At 51.3% G+C, this 24,874-nt stretch overlaps 1 protein-coding gene across 2 annotated transcripts in view; it reads left to right on the plus strand.

Moving 5' to 3' along the window:
- The window catches only part of LOC146784326 (poly(ADP-ribose) glycohydrolase-like), an 868,511-nt gene that overhangs the window by 337,655 nt on the left and 505,982 nt on the right, over positions 1 to 24,874 (plus strand). For both annotated transcript variants that reach the window (XM_085636068.1, XM_085636067.1), the window contains exon 2: positions 8,579 to 9,263. In XM_085636068.1, the coding sequence (XP_085492194.1) occupies positions 8,583 to 9,263 (681 nt within the window). In that variant the 5' untranslated portion in view covers positions 8,579 to 8,582. The remainder of the gene's footprint in view (positions 1 to 8,578; positions 9,264 to 24,874) is intronic.

The raw sequence follows: 24,874 nt of genomic DNA on the forward strand, positions 1-24,874 counted from the left end.
CTTCTGGGGCTGATGGCCTCCTGCATCCTACTAGTGCATCACGCCAGGCGGCGCATGCGGGCTCTGCAGTGGGACCTGAAATTTCAGTGGGCCCAGCATCACGGCAACCTGTCCGTCAATGTCTTGATCTCGGAGGGCACTGCACAGCAGTTGCAGTGGTCGCTCACGGACCGCGATTGGGCCACGGGCAAGAGCCTCTCTCTACCCCTACCGGAGCATGTCGTAGTGACGGATGTGTCCCTCCTGGGATGGGGTGGCCATATGGGAGAGGCGGAGATCAGAGGCCTCTGGTCTCCGGCGGAGTCTCGCCTCCACATCAACTTGTTGGAGCTGAGAGCGATCCGACTTGCACTGAAAGCCTTCCTTCCCTCTGTCCGGGGAAGTGTCGTGCAGGTGTTCACGGACAACACCACCGCCATGTGGTATTGCAACAAACAGGGCGGGGTGGGGTCGTGGACCCTTTGTCAGGAGGCTCTGCGCCTCTGGACATGGCTGGAACACCAGGGCATCACCCTGGTGGTTCAACATCTGGCGGGCTCTCTGAACGCCAGAGCAGACGAACTCAGCCGCCGGTGCATGATGGATCACGAATGGCGTCTGAACTCCGAGGTGGCGCAAGGTCTCTTTCAGCAGTGGGGAGAGCCTTGGTTAGATCTATTCCCCACCGACGAGAACGCGCAATGTCAGCAGTTCTGCGCGTTGGAATTTCCAAGGCGGCACTCGCTCGGCGACGCTTTTCGTCGCGAGTGGAGTTGCGGTCTGTTGTACGCCTTTCCGCCTATACCACTTCTGCCCAGAGTGCTGAAGAAGATCAGGCGCGACCGGGCCCAAGTCATCTTGGTGGCTCCGGATTGGGCACGAAGGTACTGGTATCCCGAGCTACTCAGTATGTTGACCGATCCTCCGATACGTCTGCCCCTTCGGGAGGATATTCTGTCGCAGCAGCAGGGGACGGTCCTCCACCCGAACCTGTCCAGCCTCCACCTCCATGCGTGGAGATTGAGCGGCGGCAGTTGATGCCATTTGACTTGCCTCCTGAAGTCTGTGATATCATTCTGTCAGCCAGGCGTCCCTCCACAAAGACGGTATACGCCTGCCGGTGGAACAAATTTGTGGCATGGTGCACAGCAAAGGCTGTGGATCCCCTTTCCGCCCCTCTTTCTGAGGTTCTCCTCTTTCTTCTTTCTTTGGCCCAGCAGGGCTCTGCCCTGGGCACCTTTGAAAGGTTATCTTGCTGCCATCTCTGCCTTCTTACGGCTTCCTGATCAGCCCTCTCTTTTCAAGTCCCCTGTAGTGTCACGCTTTCTTAAAGGCATTACTCACACGTTCCCTCCTGTCCCTTTCGTAATGCCTCAGTGGGACTTGAATCTTGTCCTAACATTTCTGATGTGCGCTCCCTTTGAGCCTCTTCACAATTGTCCTCTTCGTCTTCTGACTCTTAAGACTGCTTTCCTGGTAGCCATCACCTCGGCTAGATGGGTGAGTGAGCTCAAGGCTCTATCGTCCAAGCCTCCTTTTCTATCTGTTCATCCGGACAAGGTTGTCCTTCGGCCTCGTCCTTCCTTTCTACCGAAAGTGGTGACCCCCCTTTCATCTTGGGCAATCTGTCACCTTGCCCACCTTCTTTCCGCCTCCTTCCAAAGAGGAAGAGCGGCTCCACCATCTGGACCCAAAACGTGTGCTCTCCTTTTATTTGGACCGCACAAAACAGTTCCGGGTGGACGACCAGCTTTTCGTTGGCTACGTGGGTGCTAAGAAGGGGAAAGCTGTGCACAAACGGACCATGTCCCGGTGGGTCGTTTTGTGTATAAAAACCTGTTATTTCTTGGCAAAAAAGGACCCTCCTGTTGGGCTGCGAGCCCATTCTACTCGGGCCACAGCGGCTCCTACTGCTTTGGGACGGGGAGTCCCTTTGTAGGACATCTGTCCGGCGGCGACGTGGGCTTCGCTGCACACGTTTGCCAGGCACTATTGCCTAGACAGTCAAGTCCGGAGGTATGGCTTCTTTGGCCGTTCTGTCCTCCAGGACTTTCTGGTGTGATCTTGGTTCGCAGACCCACCACCGGGGTTGGTATTGCTTGGGTATCTATTCTAAGGTGAGGAATCTAACTAACGTGTTTCTTTCAGATGAACAAGTATGAACGATGTATCTGTAAGAAACATTAGTTAGTTAGATTCTTCACCGACCCACCCATCCTCCCCATTCTGCGAACTGACATCTAGGGTTAAGGCTATCCTTTTCAGGGCCCTAGACTTTTTGGCACCAGTGTCGGTCTCTTGCATGGCTCTGCGTTCCTGGCGCGGAAAGCTATGTACAAGAACTGACGTCAGCGCGCGTGGGCGGCGTCTAAGTACTCCGACGACGTCATTCCGGCGCACGACGCCAACGACTGACGCGGAGCCGCAGGCGACGCCTAGCGACGCGCAAGGGGTATTGCTACAAAAATCTTCCGGATCCAGTCTGACGCCTGGGGATATTCTAAGGTGAGGAATCTAACTAACTAATGTTTCTTACAGATACATCGTTACCGAAGGTAAGTAACTTGTTCTTCTGTGCTCGGGGAGCAAAGGCTCCCACCCCAGGGGTCCAGAAACATGTCTCTTGGTGGCAAGCTGGTGTGTACCAGTCAGGGAAACCACTAGAGGCTGGTCGTTTTTCAGGGGGCATCTCTAAGATGCCCTCTGAGTGCATTTTTCGTTAAATCCCACACTGGCATCAGTGTGGGTCTAATATGCTGAGAAGTTTAATACCAAACTCAGTTTTCAGTGCAGCCATTATGGTACTGTGGATTTTGTAATGACAAACTCCCAGCACCATGTACTCCTAATGGGAGCACTGCACTTACAATATCTAATAATTGACTTAGACACTGTAGGGGCACAGGGCTCATGTACCTGTACCCTCACCACTTGTATAGTGCACACAGCTAAAGGGGTGACTGATCCATGCCAGGTCTTTGGGTTGTAGGCATGGCACACAGGGATGTGTGCCATGTCGACTCTTCACTTTGTTCTGCACCAAAACATGCAGCCTGTAAAGGCAGTGTATGAGTGTAAAGGTACAGGACCTCTAAGGGTGGCAAAATAAGTGCTGCAACCCTTAAAGGCCTCCCCTGGCCACATTGCCCTTGGTACCCATGGTAGCTTTCACAAGGGACTGACATGTGGCCAGAGAGGTACCAATTAGGGGCAGTGGCATAACAAAAGTTTAAGGGCCCCCCCTGCAATGTACACAGAGGGGCCGCCACTCCGAATTTTATCCAGAGGCCTCCGGCGGTAGCTCTGCTCTGAGTGGGCCCCCTGCAGTTGGGCCCCCCCCCCCGCACCGCGGGTGATGCGGGGCCCTGTGTTACGCCCCTGATTAGGGGTACAAGGTACATTTTTGGGGAAAGAACACAGGCCGTGGGAACCTGATTGGCAGGGATCCAGGGCACATCTAGTCAAAGGGCATCAATAGTCTGGCAAAAAGTGTGGGGGGTGGGGGGTTACTGCAACAGAAACCCAGCTTCTCACAGACTGCCCTTTGTATGTCACCCGGATGCCTCTTTGGACCGAGTCAGTACAGAAGATGAGTCATGGTGGATCATCGACACTGATCTGTAGGCTATGTTTTGTTAGAAGTATTTACATCCCACTCATTATGCCACTAGTGTGCTATTTCAAGTAAAAAATACAGTTTGGGCCAGAGAGATGGACTGAGAGGCACTATAGTAATTAACAGCTATCACCTTTAGCATTTAAATCATATTTGTGCCATTCTGAAGAACTTCCAAGCCACCTTCCTGAGTGACGAACATGACGTTTTCCTTTCAGCGGGGAAGTGATTCAGCTTATGAGAGACTCATGTGCTAAAATTCATTTAAATCCATGAAACAATGTGAAGCAGAGCCTGCTAGTTTGTCCGTTCACTGGATGAATGTCCTTTCAGTATTTTGCGGGGGAAGGAGCAGAGGAGATACAATCCACTGAAACCTCATAATATCTCTTCCCCATCGAGATTTGGCTTTTTTCAGATGTACACTCAAGTGAGTGTTTTGCTTTTGTTAAATATCCTGCCCCCCTATTCAATTTCCCTCTCCTCACTTGTTGCCACAATTCCCTGTCCGCTCTGCTTTGAGTTGTTCTTCAGTGGCTTCCCATTGAAGCAAGGTCAATCTACAAGACTGCCTGTTTCACCCACAAAGCTTTGCACACTTCCTCCCCTCGATACCTGGTGAATAAACTTAAAAGACCTTCACGTAATGCTGAAAACGTACTGCTGCAATCAATCAATCAATCGGGTTTGTAAAGAGCGCTACTCACCTGTAAGGGTCTCAAGGCCTTGGGGGGGAGGGGCAATAGGCGGCTCTGAATCAGTCGAAGATCCAGGTTTTTTTTTTTTTTTTTTTTTAACAACAGATTTTTATTTGTCATTTGCACAATATACGCAGGGCTCTGTACCCCAGAGGCCACTGCAGCATCAAGTTACACAGTAATAGGACCGCAAAGGACATTTTCGTTTTTTAAGCAAACAAAACAAACCCATTCTTTGAACTTGAATGTCATCTCGGATATCTACCCCCCTCCCCCCAACACTCCGCCCCCCCCCCCCCCCAAGGTTCCGCAATTCCCACTGATGGCCGCTCACCCGCCCACACTCAAGGACCAATGGGAGTAAAGAAAATGATGGCCTACCCGATCTAGTGGAGGACCATCCCACTCTGAGCACACACACACACCCCCGGCAGCCCCACACCCCCCACACATCAGACCCAACCACTCTAGCCCTGCCCTCATCCCACTAGGAGATCTTCCGTCGCCGTTGGAGGCTCCAGCCACAGAGCACGATAGTCCACCCACCGCTTCCATATTTTATAATGCTTACGCGGACAGCCCCGGGCCACAAAGATGGGCTGTTCCAGCCCCATACAGAAGTCTAGGCCATTTTTCCAAGCGGCCACCGAGGGAGCCCGCTCATCCTTCCACATCCTGGCAATGTCGCGTGTCGCCAATGTAAGGCCCAGCTGCATAAGGTGCCGTTTATAGATATTGCCCCCGATGCCATCAATGACATGCTTCAGTGCGAGCTGTGGCGTACGCGGGAGCCACCACCCCACCACCCCAGGATCTCAGACAGACAAGAGAAGACCCCCCTCCAGAAGCAGTTCAGCGACTAACAATGCCAGACTGTATGTAGGAATGTGCCCTCCGCCCCACCACACCTGAGGCATTCTGGGGAGGTAACCCGGCCCGCCCGATAGTCGCACCCGAGTATAGTATACCCGGTGAAGGTACTTGAATTGGATGAGGCGGAGGCGCATCGCAATGGTGGCTCCCCGAGGGGCAGCCAGGGCCTCCCTCCAATCCTCCTCCTCCAGCGTACCTACATCCTCCTCCCACACCCTCCGTAACTTGTCCAGAGGAGGCACACTGTGGATGACCAGGGATTGATATATCCGCGAAATCTTTTTGGTTGCGAGATCACCCATGAAGACTTTCGCCGCCAATGGGCTAAACTCTGGAATGGCGGCGAGACCCTCCAGGCTGGGGGAGAGCGCATGACGGAGCTGGAGGTACCGGTAGAACTGTGTCTGGGGCATGCCAAATTCTTCCTGCAGATCCCGGAACGATTTAAGGGACCCATTCCGCATCATGTCGCCCAGGGTGGAAATGCCGATGTGATCCCATCTGCTAAACCACTGCAGCGCCGCCAGCTCCGGCAGCCGTCCATTGTGCCACAGAGGGGTTTCCCCCGTCAGTGTATTCCACCACCCCATTCTTCTTAGGGACTGCCGCCAGATCTGGAAGACCACCCTGGACACCGGCGGTAGCGCATTCCGCAGCGTGGCCGAGTAGAGGATTGTGTGAAGAGTGCGACGCCCCATTAGGTGCCTCTCCAGCGCATAAGCCGGGTCCCCTCGGTCTCCATACCACCACTCGTTGAGGACCAACAGGTGCGAGGCCTGATAGTACGAAAGCATATCTGAGGTCGCCAGCCCTCCACAGTAGGTGGAGAGAAAGCACGTGAGCAACGCCACCCGCACCGCCCCCTGCCCCCATAGAAACCGGCCCAGCACCGAATTCACCAGTCGGATCCAGCGAGGCGTGATCGGGTACTGGTGATTCTGTTGTTGATAGAGCAAGCGGGGGAGCGCAACCATCTTAAAGATTGCCGAATGATCCAGGTTTTGAGGTCCTTCCTGAACGTGTGCAGGGTAGGTGAGCGTCTAATGTTCACAGGGAACTCGTTCCAGGTCTTAGCTGCGATGTAGGAGAAGGCTCGCCCACCGGTTCTGGTTCTGCGAATATAGGGGATTTCTGCCAGAGCGAGGTCGGCGGAGCGGAGGTTCCTCTTGGGTACGTGGAAGGAAACTCTCTTGTTGAGGTATTTGGGTCCGATGTTGTTGAGGGACTTGTAGGCGTGGATGAGGAGTTTGAACGTTACCTTCATCTCGACGGGGAGCCAGTGAAGGCCTCGCATGTGTTGGGTCATGTGCTTGTGACGAGGTGTCCCGATGACCAGTCTGGCTGCGGCGTTCTGGATGATTTGGAGTTTGTGAAGGAGAGTTCTTTTGATTCCGGCGTAGAGGGCGTTGCCGTAGTCAAGTCTGCTGGTAATGAGTGCGTGGGTGACGGTCCTTCTGCAGTCGGAGGGGATCCATTTGAAGGTCTTACGGTGGATGCGCAGGCAGTTTAAACTAGTGGAGGCGACAGCGTTGATCTGGCGGCACATGGAGAGGGAGGAGTCGAGGATTATGCCGAGGTTCCGAGCGTGGTCTGTCGGGGTGGGTGGGTTCCCGAGGGCGGAGGGCCACCAGGTGCTGTCCCAGGCGGAGGTGCAGGGTCTGAGGATGAGGATCATGGTCTTCTGAGTTGAGCTTCAAGCAGCTGTTTTTCATCCAGGCTGCCACGTTCTTCATCCCTTCCTGGAAGCGGAGTCTGGTGTCATCGGGATTCTTTGTGAGTGAGAGGATGAGCTTGGTGTCGTCGGCGTAGGATACGATGCTAAGCCCATGCTGTCTGACGATGGCGGCGAGGGGGGCCATGTAGAAGTTGAAGAGCGTAGGGGTGAGCGATGATCCTTGAGGGACTCCGCAGTTGATGTCGGTGGGTTCAGAGAGGATGGGAGGGAATCTCATCCTCTGGGTTCTCCCGGAGAGGAAGGATTGGATCCAGTTGAGGGTGGCTCCTTGTATTCCCGCGTTGTGGAGTCTGGATGCTAGAGTGTGATGTGAGACGGTGTCGAAAGCTGCAGAGAGGTCTAGAAGGGTGAGGGCCACAGTGTGTCCCTGGTCTAGTAGCATGCGGATGTTGTCAGTGGCAGCGAGGAGGGTGGTCTCGGTGCTGTGGTTGCTGCGGAAACCAGCCTGGGAGGTGTCTAGGATGCAGTTCTCTTCGATGAAGGCGGTCAGCTGGGCGTTCACGAGTCTCTCGGTGACTTGGGCTGCGAAGGGGAGGAGGGTAGTTTTTCAGGTCCGTTTGAGCCCCCTACCTTCAAAAGAGAAAGATCGATGGCTCAATCCTTCTCAGGCAATGCAGTTAGAATCTTGAACTCGTTTCCTCCATTTCTCCGTTCCACCACCTCTACCGGGACATTCAAAACAGACCTCAAATCTCTTCTCTTCCAAAGACACTTCCAGAATTAATACATCCCTTTTTATGTCTCTTACAGCCGCTTGGCATTCTCCCAATGTTCTAAGTTCTTACAATGCTGTAAATATGTTTTTTATGCCTGTACTCCCCTAATCCCATTGTTTTTTTGTTTTTTTTGCTGTGATCGCCACTTCTTATTTTAGTTAACTTTTTCAACAACCCCGTTTGTCTGTAACGTGTAAGTCTGTAAATCTCCTCATGTAACATACTTGGTTCTATTGTAAAGCGCTCTGACACCTTTGGGTAAAGTCTGCGCTATATAATATTGCATACATAAATAAGTAAATGAGTGGGTACTGAGTACCTGCATTCTTTCATTTGACTGGGAGAGTGCCAGTACTTCTCAGTAACAAGCAGGTACTCTTAAAGAGTGGATACCAGCAATTCTATATTTCCATTTAAAGCACTGCAGGCCGTCTGTATTCAGGAGGGCCATGTTTAGTCCCTTTCTGACCCTTATGTTACTCCTCTTCCCTGTATATTTCCACCCTCTTCAACCTGGCAACAGGGGGGCGACAGCCCGCTAAGCAAGATAGCATATTGTGATTTTTGCAGCACCGTTCTAAATCAGGTTGTTGTGGGAAGGCTCTGTCGCCGGCGACTGCTTGGGAATGGGCTCACAGGCTTGCGTACTTTGCCAATTTTGAAACCAGTTAAGTTGGATTTCATGGAGGCCAAATGAAATGGCGTTGGAGTAGTCGAGTTTACCATTGATGAGAGTTCCAGACATGGGTATATACTGGTTGGGATGATGCAAGAGTTTAAGCCCTCTCCTTACTTGCTTTTGATATTCTTATTTTCGTATTTGTAGAAGGGTCTTACACCCCTTCTGAGGCTTGCGTGCAATATATATTTGTAGGCTATTTCTTACCAAAAGCAGAGTTGTTCTTCCTGATACATTTTTCAGCCTAGCCTAACACTGTTCTTGTTTTTATTTTGCTCCCAGGGCAATGACCGAGAGGAACAACAGTTCAGGAGTGGCGGGCTGTTTGAATCAAGAAGACATAAGTGATCACTCAGGCTGTCCTGTAGACGAAACTGAGCTTTCTAAAAACAAGTTTCCAAAGAGCTTCGAATCGGAAGACCTAATGAACTTCTCAGATTCAGATGGAGAAGAAACCGAGGTTTACAGCAGCGATACGAGACACCATCAAAAGGCTTCTGAAAGTGATGGAGACTCGAAACAAAAGCTGCTGCGATCCCTGAGCAAGTCTGGAGACCAGCACGAAGATTTAAAGGGACCCTTAGGAAGTAAGTCTGAAGAGCGAAACAGGGAGGTACATGAATTTGTGAGCAGCGATAATAGGGTCCTGGACAAGGAGCCGCGGGGAGCTGTTGGCTACCCTGATGTAGACAAGAGGAACAAAGTCAAAGGTCCAGATCCGGACCATCTCAGGGAGGAGGAGGATGGGCAGGTCCCAGATGGTCATCACCGTGAGAAGAGCCCAATGGACATGGGCGCACATCGCTCATGGACTAAAGAAGAAGTGTTGCCCACCAGGAGCCCTGTGGACTCCTTAGATAATGGGGAGCGATACCTAGGAGTGAACATCGCCCTCCTAAAGAAAACTTACCCCGACCGTCCAATGCCACAGTTGAGACCATCATTTGAACATGTTGTGCTGGTAGAGGTGAGTGCTATTGATTGACCAGGGATTTTATGAAAGCAACGCAAAGTTTCAATTAAGTATACCCTAGGCTTACAACGCTAACGGACAGAGACATGCACAACTCTCAGTTCACCATAATGTCAAATATTTATATTTTTATGAACGCATTTTCATAGATTATTGGAAGGATCAGAACACACTTATTGCTTTTTAAATGGTCAGCGGTGAGCCGCAAATGCAATAGCAACCAACACTTGTGATCCTGGTATATTCAGTCCTCCTAAATCCATTGGCTCCTAAACAATGTGTACCCACCTCCTTCCCACCTACCCTGTCTGGCGGAGTATCGAAGAATGATTCTAATGACTATATCCTGTAATTTTCAACATTATTCATATTCCATCTGTACACTCCTGACCAAGCAGCCTCCGAGCCCTAAACCTCGGAGGGCCTGTCAACTCCAGATTTTCCCTTACTCCATATATGTGACCATCAATTTCCATAGATCCAATAACATACTTCCTTTCGGTCACATGAGTTGTACACATTTCTGTGGCCATTGCGTCCCTCAGTTTCTAATATCACTTGTCCATTGTGGGTGCTTACTGTCTTTTCTAGTTCCTGGCGGTGACCAGCATCACTGTAAGGAGTAATCGTCAGAACATCTTTCATCTCATACCAGGAAGAGCTCAGACCTAGGAGAGCCAAGGATGTTTTGCAGTTTGGGACTTTCTGGATTTATATGCTGTGCATTATTCTGCCATCTAATGGTTGGGCCTGGAATATCTCTATTTTTTCAATTCAATATTTATTCTGTCCCCGATTCTGCACTTTACCGGTGTCAATTGGCAGGGGTGTTGTGGTGCGCAGTCTCTTGGCGGTGTGCACAGCTTCATCGGTGCTGCTCCCCTTCCGCGAGCAAGTCCATGAAAGAACTGTCTCTGTTTCCATGTGTATTACCATGTAGTTGTAGTACAGTTGCTTGGTTGCTGTGCAACAAGGGAGGTGTGGGACACTGTTGGTTGTGAACCTCTTCAGGAAGGAATTCTTCTGCGAGTGGTGGCCCTTCCCCTGAATTGCCCCCTGGACTGCAGGGTGTCCATGGATCTTGCTGTGGAGCTGTCCTTTTTCATTCTGTGCAAGGAGTCACACACTGCTGGTCCGAGAAGTGACTTTCCTGTGAAGGGCATGTTTACCAAAGCTGCCTGTACCTCATGCTTGAAACCTGTCACTCCCAACCTTGCATGCCTCATGAGCATGATCCCCTTACACAGCTGTCTGCTTGTTGTATCCGCAGCACTCAAGGACAACATTTGGCAGGTATTACTTACTGTCTTCCTGTCTTGCACCAAAGCCCTTCCCTTCTTCTGCTATTGCTCTAGTGTTCTAGAAGAGTCTTCTTCTCTTCCCACTGTTAGTGGGCATACCTGTTCTGCAGGGTGTTGGAATTTGCAGTCCTCCATTGGACAGCTGCTGAGCGCTCTAGTTTCTTGCCCACTATGTCCCCCTTTTGCTTTGTCTGTCTGTGAGGGGACCTACAGCTGCTGGCGGGTTAGCCATCTTGCAGGGGGGTGGAAACAATGATGGAGTCTGCAGCCACTGGCCCCCTGATGAGGACAGGGGTTGCTGTGGAGTGTGTGTATTTTTTCTCCATGTGTGAAGTAACAACCTTCGACCTGGCTGGCTCTCTAAAGGCTTAACTCCCCCCTGGTCCAACATGCTTGGTTACATCGGGAGGAAGTGGATTCTTCATTGAGAAGGTAGCAGGGTCTCGAGCAAGAAGCATCATTCCTCTTGTTCCTCTTCCAGTTTGACGTCGTAGGTGTTTGCTGTGCTTTTTTTGGCTGTGAGGGTTTTGTGTCTACCCACTATTCCGGTGACTCAGCATGAATGTCCTACCAGTCCTCCAGTGGTTCGTTTTCAAAAATGCCTTTCTAATACTGTCCATCGTTAAATTCCTTGTCCGGTCCTCCTCATTGCCAGTGATAGCAACTCTAGTTTTTCCGGTTCTTTGGCCTTGATCTCGACCTTGAGCGGTGATTACTTAGAGGGTTGGAGAGGGATCCTGTAACTCCTTGTTTCTGAGGTAGGCCTCCATCTCCGCCTCAAGACGTTTTCTCTTCTTCTAGACCTTTATCGCTTTATTTTTTCGCAACAACCGTTTTGGGCCTTTTTTTTTGGTGCCTAGCTTTCCCCTTCTCGGGTTGGCTTCTCCCTCCCACGCTCCCGATCGCCTTTCGGTAATGAAGCTGGTTCTGAGAATATGCCTTCTGCGGTATTTGTGTTAGATCCGAGGGCCTCTTTGGTCTCTTTAAGTTTAAGCCATTGTTTGGCATCTGGGGCCTTCGAAGTCAAGAAAAACTTCTTTAATCTAGAGACCGACCCTTTTGGCTCTGTCCCCGATCTTCCCTGTACCTTGTGTTTTCTGCTTTCGGTGTCATTTGACAATGGTTTCTTTAGCGCATTCCACTTCTTGACATTTACTATCTTGACTTCTGAGTCCTGTTGTTGGGCCATTTTGCCGTTGTTGTTGGTCACCTCAGCCCTGGGGGTATGTTTCTGCATTTGCGTCATATCGTAGTGTGCCCACCTCTACGAATGCCTTACCTTAAGGGTCTTTGGCTAAAACTCAGTGCATATATGGCACCCTTCCAGTGCGTGGCCTTTTGGCAAGCACAATTTGTAGACTTGGTGGCAATCCTTCTTCGCCAACTTGTGGTGACATCTATGGCAGAATCTGAATGGTGTATGCTCCATACCACGATGCATTCTCTGTGCCTCGCAGCTGAGGAGCTTGTGGCCATGTGGGGTTATCCAGCCCCGAGTATTCGACAGTCCTCGTTGATGTTCCTCGCTGTTCACAGGTTTTTGTTGGTGTTAGAGTTTTTTCTTCTCTGTTTTGCAGCTTGCTCATCCAAAAACGTATTTTTCTCCAGTCCATCTCTGAGCTGGATCCACAGCAACCAGACCAAGCAGCAGAAAAAAAATCTGAAGATGGCGACCATGCAAGGGGGCTGCCAGGGGCATTCATCTGATGTTTTAGGGGAGGGAGACTTCACCAAAAGCACGACACCAAATGGTCATTGACGACACCTACAAAAAAAAAGAGACATTCCGAACCCAACCACTAGATGGCAGAATAATGCACTGCATGTGACTCCAGAAAGTCTTTGAGCCCCAAAACTACGCCTACCGGTAAGTAACCCTTTCAATTCTCCGGTATAGGGAAATTCATAATATGTTTAATAGAGACCTGAACATCTTTCACAAACCCTGCTGGCATGGACTCCATATGTGTGGGGTCAACTACTTTCGCACATAACATTTTCCTCCTACCTTGACTTATGTGATTGCTTCAGGTTCAGTCTGTCAGAAGTCCCATACCACCCGGTCATTACTGTGTATGTTGTCTATGTGGGTTGACCTGCATAACAGTTTAAAGTAATGCCTTCCCACAAGCTGATGCAGCCCCCTATTGGGGGTGACCTCTCCTGAGATGTCTTTCACTTTCTTACATTAGGAAGTTGCGTTTTTCAGAAGTATGTTTAAATTGTATATAAAGCTTGTACCAAAGTCTTCGTCCTGCTAAATGTGGCAACCCATATCTCAAAGGACGCCTTCTTCCTGGTTACTGTCATTCTTATCAAACTTATTTAGGGCCCAGTGTTATTATTTATGGTTCCAGAAACGTTCTTTTTTTTTTTTTTGTTGCAGTTTTATGTAACAAGAATTTGACCCAAAGGTATCCGAGTGCTTTACATGAGCACCAGTTGCATTACAGACGAACACATTCATTTTAGGCAAGGAGAGATTTGCCCAGAATCACAAGATGTTTGAGTCTCCTGCCAGACTTAAACCTGGTTCCCCAGCTTCAAAGTCAGCCGCTCTAGCTGTTAAGCCACATCCTCTCTTCCACCAAATGTGCTCTACACCTCAAAAATGTTTTCATCGCCTCAGAAAACTCAACAACCATTCAACAATTCCCTTCTCTCAATGCCACATCGACAGATCATCTTGGATGATTTTCTACAGGCCTGCATATTAACCTCCTTCATTTTCCCCACTTTAAAAGTCAGGTTTATTCTCGGGTCTGATTGAACTACAAACCACTCATAACTAATGCCACCTTGAACCTGGCCTATGTCCTTCATAGGAATGGCAATGGTGATGTGTGCATGTAAGAACCAACCACTAGTCTTCATTAGGCATACATTCTCAGTCACTCCACCCAGTAAATAACCCACTAGCCTCGCTCCACAGCCAGTAACATAACATACCCCATAGAAACATAGCAATGGTATTTTAATCTACCTTTTTCTTTTTTCTCATTCGATAGTGTACTTCTGATCCAATTTTCCAACTTTTCACTTTTCAGTTGCAATGCCTTAACAGTATATTCCCAGGACAAGATTTGCCTTTTGATTTATTGTCCCTCTGCTATAAATTCCTGCAGTTTCTCCTCATTCTTCACATATGTGGCACACATCTGCTTCACATTTTACGTTAGATTATAGATGAGCCGGGCAAAGTCTTTCATAACGCCCTACATCTTGGTCTTTCGGCTATACTTTCCTTACTTTTGTAGATCTTGTAAGCAAGCTTTAAGATCTGCTTTAGTCAAGGAAGCTTTGTTTTGTATGGCTGCCATGGTCACCGTGGATGTCTCAGTTCTAGGTGCAGACCAAGGGGCTTTTGTTGGGTATCTGTCAATGCATTTGGTACTGGATATCTCATCTGTGCAACTCGTTACTATCCTTGTCAATTGAATAGTGTATTCACAGGTGGTCTGTTCTCAAAAAGCTCTCAAATGCTCCGGCTTAAACACTGGGCAGAGTTCATACAACTCTTGTCTGGTCCACCATTCAGCAATCGTGTTCAGCTCATATTAAAATTACACTTGCCATCCCAAAGTACCAGTATGTGTGCATATCTACTAATTGATTCTAGCTATTTCCTGTTTGTTTGACTTCCTACTACATGCTTCCTGTTTGGACGAGGTTGGGCTTGTGGGAAAATTGCCATTAGTCGAGAGTGAGTATGCTTAAAAGGAACCATGTGTGTGAATCGGATGCTTGTATGTATATATGTATATTACAGGCATTTCCATAGAGCGAACCTAGCCAAAAGGAAGTAGAGCAGTTTACATGGTCAAAGGCTCAATGAAAGTCAACGAGCAATAGGAGAGAAAACTGAGTTGTTGACTGTAATGCATTGTGATGTAGTGTTCTTTAAAGAGGTGAATCTTCAACTTTTTCCTAAATTGGAACACCACTGAGGTGGTCCTGATGGATACAGGAATGTTGTACCAGATCCTCAGTGTGTAGCTGGAAAAGACCTGTTGTCCTGTTTGTTCTTTTATGAACTTCTTAGACTGGAGTCACGTGGTGTTCTGTCTGTGGATGTGCCAAGAACCACAGAGAAGGCGAGCTTGTCTCCAAGATAAGCTGGAATGCTGGTTGTGATGGCTTTGTAAATGATGCAACTTGTTTTTAAGACAGTGCGGGTTGCCAAGGGGTGCCAATGGAGGTTCATCAGGATGGTGGGGATCATATTTCTTCAGGCACTGGATGAGACATATCGCGGCGTGTAGGATGCTCATATGGTTTACCAGTGTGGACTCTATTAGGCCATGGAGTAGGAAATTACCACCGGCCACATGCTAAAGTACAAGGGCTTAAACAGCAGTTCTGAAATCTCTTGGTGGAAGAAACAGTTTGACCTTTAGAAAAGAGAGTTGGTGCTAGGCAGTCCTCAAGTGTGTTCATTGAGGGGAAGATTAGTGTCCTAGGTTAATCCAAGGGATTTGGCATTCGGTGAGAGTTGGGGGTTGAAGCCGCAAAGGTTCATGTCATTGAGCCAGGTTTGTACTGTATGTTGTTTGTTGTTCTTGGCAAATAATAGGAATTCTATCTTGGTTGGGTTGAGCTTCAGGTAGGTGCTGGACAACCAGTTTTGGATGATGTGCAAGCATTGTTTGAGGTGTTGGATGTATTAAGCAGAGGAGACTTTGAAGTAGAGTGTAGTATCTTCTGCATAGTGATGAATCTTGATGCTGTTATATATGAGTAGAGTAATAAGCAGCTCTATGTAAAGGTTGAAGATGTCAGGAGACAACAGTGCTTAGGGACTCTACATGTGATCTGGATCTTTTGTGATCTGGTGGTGCTCATGTGAACAAACCTGTGTGGAGTGAAGAGACAAGAGGAAAACCAGTGAAGGACATTGCTGGGGAAACCCATGCACGACTCGAGTAGTTGATGAGGATAAGAGGAGCTACTGGTGGTTTCTGTGAGAGTGGAAAGATCTGGCTGGTCTTGAGAGTTTCTGGGAAGATGCCTTGAGGGAAGGAGAGATCTATAATGGTAGGTATGGGTACAAAAGCATCTCCAGAGACAGCTATTATGAAGGACAAAGGTAAGACATCATCTTCAACAGAAGTAGTTTTAGATGGCAGATGGCAGTGGGCATCCGAGATGGACATCTGTGCAGTAGCAGAACACACAGTTTACAAAGCAAGAGACTTCCTACGAAAATTTAAAAGAATATTACACAGATTGTGCATACAGTACGACTGATGCTGGGGGTGCCAGATTGAGGGGAATCAGAGTGGTATCTGTAGCACACAATAAATGCTCTATTACTCTGTTATGGACCATAAACAATGTGTTTGACCTACATGTGCTGCTTTGATTGTGGTTCATTATAATAACAATAAAAATATTTTATTTAAAAAAAAAAAAGTTGTTTTGAGAAAGTTGCGCAAGTCAACAAGGTCTGGGAGAGCTAGGACTTTAAAGGTTTGCAATTGCAGGAAGGGAAGGAGTGGGTGCTAAAATGGATGTAGGATCGGTGCTATCGATGTGCTGTCAGATCTTCTGTATTTTTCATGGAATAAGAGGTTGATGGCATTTCACTTTTCTGATGAGTGAGGAATAGCTGGGTCCGACGGGGTTCATGCAGTGCTCGATTGTCTTGAACAGTATTCTGCTTCTGTTGGTGTTGGTATAGTGCTTTGTTTTAGCTGAGGCGATGAGGTGTCTATTTGTTGAGCGGATGGACAGACGGAATCAAAAGTTCCTCGGAGGACTTTATTTCTCGAATTTTCTTTTAGTACTCTATTTCTCCCATCGTTTATTGTCATCAAGGTCTTTTGAATATCGGGTTGCTGAAGGCTTTGACTTGCACTTGCTTTTTAGGTCTCGTGCCTAGCGTTGCAGTGCATAGCATTGCTCGCGAGAGACCTCTTGTAGGGGGTTTGAAAACGTACCTAGAAATCGCACATGCTCGTGCGTGTGCTTTTCCTTTTGTGTTACGCGATTGGCCTTTCTGTTCATGTTTTTATTTAAGACATCACGCAATTGGCCAAAGGCGGACACATTGCTCTGCCCGTGGTCTATTGGTGTCTATTACGCACATTGCTGACATGTGGTTTCAATTATCGTGCCAAGACACAGGCGTGATAAGTGAAACCACATGACTCGCTGTGGCGCGCGCACCACTCGCGGGCGTGTTTTTGTTGTTGTTTTTTTTTTTGCAATAGCGATCGCTTTCACTGCCGCTTGCTGTTTATAGTTTAGAATCCCACAATTAAAAGACCAAAGCTGCAATTAGAGAGGCTGGACGCTGTGCGGACAGTTACAGTGGTGCTCCTGGGAGCAGGGCTCTTGCGGTGGGGGAGGCGCTACTCACTCCTGCTCACTCTGTGGCATGTCTGAGCAGACAGCGCAGGCAGGAGCGCTCTCTTCTGCTGGCTGGGCTTCTGGGAGCCGCAAAAGTACAACCGCATGCGCTCCACGGGCGTCTCTGACATGTGGCGGCCTCAATCCACGCACTCTCTGACTGCACTCGCAGAGCTCGGACAGTCTCACCTACAGCTCGGACAGTCACAACCTCTGCTCAGTGTCATTGGGAGATAAGGGGGGGGTGGGGCGAGCCAACACGAGACCAGTTTATTGTGTGTGAAAAAGGCAGCTTTATTGAAACAGGTGCATATCACAGTTTCATCCCTTGGCCACTGCCTTACAAAACTAAACTCCTCACTATACAAGAATTTCCTGACCCCTTGTTCCTCCCCCCACCCCTACGATCCCCACATCAGGTCCCCCATCCCACAAAATACAAGATAACAATCCATAACCATAATATAACCCAATCCTACACAATCTAGCCTTTCCAAATCCTAAAATCCCCTGACCGTAATCCCTACCTGCCTTTGTGCTACTGTAACTAACCAACCTCTAATCTAAACTTATCCTACCTGGTTACTCTTTCCCTGCTCCTGCTCACAAACTACCAACATATAACAACAAACTCCAGCCAATCCCAGCCAACTGTCAACCACCCCGCCACCCAGAAAAAGGCGGGAGTGTAGGCGGATACGCCACCTCCCCCTTTTTCTGTACCCCCCCCCCCCCCCCCCAAACAGTACCCTTTTTGCCTAACGACGGTAAACCCCTAACAACCGGGCTAACACCTCCCGCAACTCCAAAAGATACAGGTCCATGCCGAGACAAGTGTTCCCCATCATCTCTGAAAAAATCTGGCGTGTCTTAACGAATTTCCCTATGAGCAATCCTACAAATCCCTAAGTGCCGACAAAACCTCACCATCTCAGTGTTCAACTTCCGCCTAGCTTTGTCAACTGCCCCAGGATTGACCGCCCCTCTCCAAACTCTCCAGGGGACAAACTCCGTCCATACAATGGAGCACCCTGCCCACTGAGCTTTGATCAACGACAAGTCCCTCTTCATAGCCCGCATCAGCGCCAAACCCTTCTCCCTGACATATCGTTTTCCCCCAGATGTACCACCAACACATCCGGGCACCTACCAGCCACCAAAAGCCCGTTCAGCACCGATAACAACTCCTTCCATCGCATACAGCCCCTACCCCGCCAACCAACCGAAAATAAGTCTTTATTAAACCCCAAACTGTCTCCAAAGTAGCTCAAGCGGGCCTGGACCTGCGCCCGTTTCACAAAAGAATGCCCCACAATCCAGATGGACATCTCCCTGGCGAGGGGACCCATAACCGAACCTGCAAAGAGAAACGAGAATGAGAAACAAGAAAAACACCAGCCAAACAATTATTATTATTTTTTTTAAACTACCACTCTCCCAGCGTCGCTGCGTACATAACGCTGATAGCAATCCGAGGACCACCTGCCCAGCCTCATAATGTCCCCTCGCTCCCAGCCCCTAGAATGGGCCTCCGAAGCTGCCCCAATCTGATAAGAATGTGTGCCAAACCCCCTCCCTTCGATCCCCAGTCGACCCAGCGCTTTTCTCAGCACCGCTAACAGCTGTGAAGCCTTGACGCACCGCCCATCCCCATGAGCAAAGACCAACCCTCCCAAACCCCTTGACAAGGATCTCCACCACAAACCCCACCGAAAAGGACAAACTTGCGACGTGCGCTCCCTTTTTAAAGATACCCATTTCCCTTTGCCTTTCTGATCCGTTTTTGCCTTACTGAGCCAGATATTGACCTCCTCTGTACCGAAGGAAACCTCCCCCCAAAACAAACCCCGCTCCCCTTTGGACCCCAACAACTCTGAAACCCTAAAGGCCCCGAAAAACATCCAGGACATGAGCGTGGAAAAAAGGGTTGCTTCCCCTGCATCAAAACACACCCCCATCACCCCTTCCAACAGTTCCCATGACAAAGGTCTCTGCACACGAGTGGCGCGCCCACATTCCCGCGCCCAACCCTCCAAAATCCGTGCCCCAAGTTCACCTGCGGAGGGGGCATAGCCCCACAACAATTTCCAGACGAACGCAATTCCCGCCAGCTTGCCCACAATCGTGACCTTCGTAAGACCCTTCTCCACCAAGTCCAAAATAAACTGGATCACATCCTCCTGTCTAGCTACCCAAGAAGCCCGCCGCCGTGCACTGGAACGTAAGAAATCCTCCCATGCCGCCCAATATGCTGTCCTCATGGACTGGGCTAATGAGCCTAAAACCAGTTGCAACATCCTGTGTTGCCTACGTACCACAGCTGGTGCGACATTCTGGTCGGGGTCACGTCCACGTCCTTGGCGAACCCACGGAATCTCCCCCACTGTGAACGAGACAAAGCATCCGCAATGTCATTGTCCACACCTAGCACATGCACCGCGCGAAAAGCAATATCATGCTTCAAGCACCCCAACACGAAGACTCTCAACAATTTCAGCACCTGTTCATCTCTAGCAGACTGTCGGTTCACAATATGCATCACTGCCATGTTGTCAATCCTGAAAGTGACCTTCTTGTGAGCCAACAGCGCCCCCCACAGCGTGATGGCCACCACCAGGGGAAAAAATTCCAAAAAGGCAATACGCCTGCCCCCGTCCAACCATTCCGCTGGCCAGGGTTCGGCACACCACCTCCCCTGCCAACAAAGAGCAAAACCAGTACTCCCTGCAGCGTCTGAAAAAATCTGCACGTCCCACACCATGTCCGCCTCCCTCATCAGAGGTATCCCGTTAAACTGGTGCAAGAAAAACTGCCACATCCTCAAGTCTTCCTTCACCCCAGCTGACAGACGTACATGATGATGTGGAGGCCTCTGCCCCGCCAACGCACGACACAGTCGCCTACAGAATGTCCTCCCTACTCTGATCACCCGACACGCGAAATTGAGATGGCCCAGCAGCACCTGTATGTCCTTAACTGTAACCTTTGATTTTGCCAAAATGCCTTCCAGCAGCCCCAACATTTGCTGCTTTTTGTCCGCAGGAAGCCGTGCCTCCATCAACCGTGAATCCAACTCAATTCCTAGAAAGGCAAGAGCCGTACTGGGTCCCATCGTTTTCTCTGGGGCCAACGGCACGCCCAGTTCCCTCATGATCTCATTGAACCTGTCCAGAGCCTTCTGGCAGTCCGTGGAGTCTGAGGTGCCCACAAAAAAGAAGTCATCCAGGTAGTGGGTAACTCCTTGGTGACCCGTCCGTTCCGTAAACAACCATTGTAGGAACGTGCTGAAACATTCAAAAAGTGCGCATGACCTGGAACTGCCCATCGGCAACGCTTTGTCCACGTACCAGTGACCGCCAAATTGGATGCCCAAAAGATCCCAGTCATCCGGGTGAACTGGCAGCAGCCGGAAAGCTGACTTTATGTTGCACTTTGCCATCTGTGCTATTGTGCCCGCGGTCACCACCAGTGACATGGCTACGTCAACAGATGAGTAAGATACAGTGGTCTCCCGTTCGTCAATAAAATCATTGACCGACCCTCCTTCCGGCCACGACAAATGCTGAATGAGGCGAAACGACCCCGCTCTTTTTTAGGCACCACTCCAATGGGTGACACAATCAAATTTGGCAATGGCCATTCCTGAAAGGGGCCCGCCATGCGGCCCTCCCGTACCTCCTTGTCAAGTTTGTCTTGCACTACCTGAGAGTGCTCTCGTGCCGATTTCAGATTGTCTGCCCACCGCCTCACCCTTGGACCCTCGTACCCCAATCTGAACCCCTCAAGAAACCCCAAACGTAACCGCTCCGCAGCCTTCCTCTCTGGATACCCCTGCAAGGCTGCCAGCAAGTTCCCCACCTTAACCGGAGTACGAGCCCTTTGGCCCAGGCCCCTTAGCCCCCCGCACCCCTCCCGACTGCTGCTGCTGACCCCCTGCTCTAAAGGCTCCCGACTGCCACTGCTGTGATCCCTGCGACTGACCCTGGGCCCCCCAACAGTTGACCAGTGCATGTCGTCCCCCGCATCCGGAGCAATTGTGCCGAAAACGGCAGTACTCCTGGGTGCACAGTCCCTTATTATAATCCCAGCAAGCCCCTTTTGCCCCTGCCTGTGCCCTGCCTGCTCCCCCCAACCCCCCGCGGGTGGGGCTTCCTCGAAAGGGCCGCTGGCCGTGAAAATAGTTTTCCCAGACCCCGGTAGTCCCATCGTATGCTGCCACAAAACGGTATCAAGCTTGCCCCACTTCGCCTCCGGGTCCCACGCCATGCGGGCCCGGAACTCCTCATCATACTGGGCCCAGGCATATCCACCCCCGTAATCTGCGCCTTCCATATGACATCCATGTATTTAAACATGGCCACAGACCTCTCTGGGAATTTTTCACAATACAAGCTAGCGTAGATAAGGAACGCCGCTGTCCAGTTTTCAATCGTCAACGACACCTTAGGCCGTTTAGCCAACTCAAATTCCTCCTCCTTCGAACCCTCCTTCGCCCGCACTTCCCTGTGAAGGAGCTTTAGCATTTCCACATATTCCCCTTTCCAAATCCGTTCCTTGGTAGCCAGCATCAAATGTGCGCCTAAGGGTTTAGTTACCCCCATGTTTGACGAGCGTTTTATTTTCACTTCCTTGCTCTCTAATTTTGTCTCGCCCTCTCCCGTCTGTGTCTCAACCGTCCCTTTCGTGTCCGTCAAGCTCTCCACGTCCTTGCCTTTATCTGACCCACCGCCCTTACCAGATTCCTCAGTGCCAACCGCCACATCCACCACATTCGCACCCTTGCGCATCCTTCCCCCAACCCCCCCTTCTCTATCAGACCCACCCACACCCACGGATACCATCACCGGGCGCCCGAGCAAAGACCGTTTACCTGGCGCCAAGGACTCCGTCCGTTGCTCCACCCTGTGTCCTGGCCGTGGTGCCGAGCCGGTCTCCCACCTCGATGTCCGACCCGTGGGCCTCGCCTGGCATCGTGACACCTGTAAGACACTAGACACAGCATTACTCGCCCCCCCCCCCCCCCCCCCCGCCCTGTCCTCCTCCACATCTCTCACCTCTCCCTCTTCCATACTATCTTCCTCATAATCAAGCTCCTCCTGCCTCGCCCCCCCCCCCCCCCAGCGCTCCCTGCTGGTGGAGCTGACTGAACCCTACGCAAGAAATAAACATCCTCTTCAGCGCTGCTCCGTCGTCGTTGTTCCCCGGGGCGCTGCGACCCCGTGGGTGTTGGGGCCGGCGAGCCCATCCCGGGCCTACTTGTGCCAGCCACGCCGGGTTCCCCCGCCGGTACTGGGCACGCCGCCCGAGGCACCACCCTCCCTTCTCCTTGGTGCCTCTGGGCCGCTCCCAGCCCTACCAAGTCTGGCACCCCGCGAAGGTCAGGTTGTCGGTCCACTGCCTGAAACAGAAAGGAATGGTCTGGTGTGCTGGGCCCACCTCTCTTCTGTCTACCATCCCATCCCCGCTTACCTGCTCCTAACGTACTGCCTACCCAAGCCCGACCCACTGCACTCAGATCAACAACCTCCTCCTCGTCGCCTTCCCCTTCTTCCCCATCACTCCACTCCAAGCACCCAACCCGCCCCCCCCCCCCCTGCCGAAAGCTCGGCCCGGCCTCCTCGTCCTCCGCCGCACCCCCCCAGGCCATCCGCGCCCCCGCATTCCCGGAACTCGCCGCGAGGCCTTCCCCCTTTCCCCCAGCTGACCCGGAGCCCCCAACCGTCCCAAACACTTCCCCTGCCTCAGGCGCCCGAGACACCCCTTCCGACCAGGACTCAAAAATGTCCAGGCCTGCCCAATCCCGCTCACTCCCATCTGATTCAATCAATAAGGGAGAATCCCCCCCCAACCACACCACACCCGTCCTGCCCCGAAGGAAGCCCCATACCCCCTTGCACTGCACCGCCCACCGCCCCATCGCAACGTGCCAGCACCCTCCCAAACCCCTTAAACTGCTGGTCCACTACCCCGGGGGCCTCAGGTACCCTCCTCACCCTCTCCCCAAGAACTTGCAGCCCACCTTGAACCCCCCGCTGCCCAGCCACGTCAGCTATTCCACCAGGGGACGCTCTCCTAGCATAGAAGCGGCCCCTCTCAGCCTGAGACCTCGGGGGGGGGGGGGGGGGGGGCACACGACGCGCTCCCCCTCCGAGGCCTCATAAACTTCCCCTTCCCCTCCCGCCTTTCTGCAGTCTTCCGGGCAGCGCTCTCCGTTACCACGCTGCCCGGCTCCAATCCCACTGCTACATGAAAGGGGGCCGCTCCGCATACATCACCGCGGCCCCCACCGTGTAAGGCGATGCCTACCCCTCCCTCCGGGGCCGCTCCTCCGGCATTTGAGCGGCCCCCAAAGGATCGGCTACGCGGGGGGAGACGCCCGACGCGCTCACCCGCCGAGAAACCGTCCCGCGCATCGCCGCCCCGCCCTCGATGCCCCCCTCCGCCATCACGCCCGCTACCTCCCTACTCTCCGGGGCCGCGCTCCTGACATACGCGCGGCCCCGTCCACTCACCTGCGAACCACCAGCCTTCCGGGGGGGCGAGCAAGCCGCGACGGCGGCCGCCACCCTGGCCGACGCGCGCCTCACCGGGCACGCGGCCCTCGTCCCGTCCGGGATCACCAAATCCATCCTGCCAGCCTCACTAAGAAGCCTCCGAGCTTCCAGGACACGATAATCGCCGCCAGACATGTTGAACTACGCACAGAATTCGCCTACCACCAACGCTAAGCAAAAACTAAGCCTGACAAAAAACCTGCCCTACAAAGCGCTCCCAGCCACCAGGTCACCAAACCTAAAATGGTGGCTGGGGAAGCGCGAAAATCCGTTAAATAACCCTTGGGCTATATTCTACGAAATTAGGCTACATTTGGGCTATTCCCAATGTAGCCCAAATCATGCAAAATGATCGCAAGCCGGACACTCCTCCCCCCTCCCCCCCCCCCCCCCCCTCCCGCCCCCCTTCCCAATCTGCCCAGGGGCAGACCTCGCTGTGCTCGGCTGCCCCCCAAGCTCCCATTCTATGCACTCTGTACTCTCGGAGTTCTGACAGCCTTACCGACAGCTCGGACAGTCACACTCTGCAAAGTGCCATTCCGTGCACTCTCTGCACTCGCAGCGCTCAGCCAGTCTCACCCGCAGCTCAAACAGTCACATTAACTGCAGAGCTGCAGAGCAGCATTCTGTGCACACTCTGCACGCACATGGATGGGAGGGGGGCTTAAGCCCGGTGAGCATGCACGCACACATTCAAGGCTCGCTCTTTTTAAAGGGCATAGCAGGGTCACACTGGAGGCTAGTTTAACGATGCCGATAAGCATCGGGATGCCTCACCCCCCCCCCCCCACCCCCCCCAGGGTAACCCCTGCAGTGCAGCGCCCCTGCAGATCTTGGTTTCGGTGTACCTCTGGTGAGCAGCAGAGGGTGTCCTAAGGCTGGAGCTAGCACCCCTCCACCCACACCTTTATATCTCAAGGCCACATGCTCTGTGATCCGGATAGGGACGCAGGTAAGGGAAACAACATGCTTTGATATCAATAGCGTTTAAATGAATAGTATGCTGTTGCTGAGCATTTTCACGCAAAGTTAAGCTGTGTTAATATGAAAAAAATTGATGTGTCAGTCTGTTATGCAACTGGTGTTCATGTAAAGCGCTCTGCTACCTTCGGGTCGAGTTTGCGCTATATAAAACTAATTTATTTTTTACTAGCCTTTAGATAGCACATTGATGGCAATTTTAGGGCTCGAAGCGCCTTGTTATAAAGTTATGGTACCAGAATCCATCTAGTCTGAGTAACAGAGATATAAGAATTATTACACCCTACAGGGCTGAAAGTCTTTCAGCCTATCAATGCATATTCAATTCATATCTTTGCGTTTGATAATAGTTGGGTAAAATCGAGCCGCTTATAGCAGCAGCACTTGACGGTCAAAGCTTGTTTTTTACTAGCGTTTA

Source organism: Triturus cristatus, chromosome 11 (genome assembly GCF_964204655.1).
Source record: "Triturus cristatus chromosome 11, aTriCri1.1, whole genome shotgun sequence".
In the NCBI taxonomy this organism is placed as follows: Eukaryota; Metazoa; Chordata; class Amphibia; order Caudata; family Salamandridae; genus Triturus; species Triturus cristatus.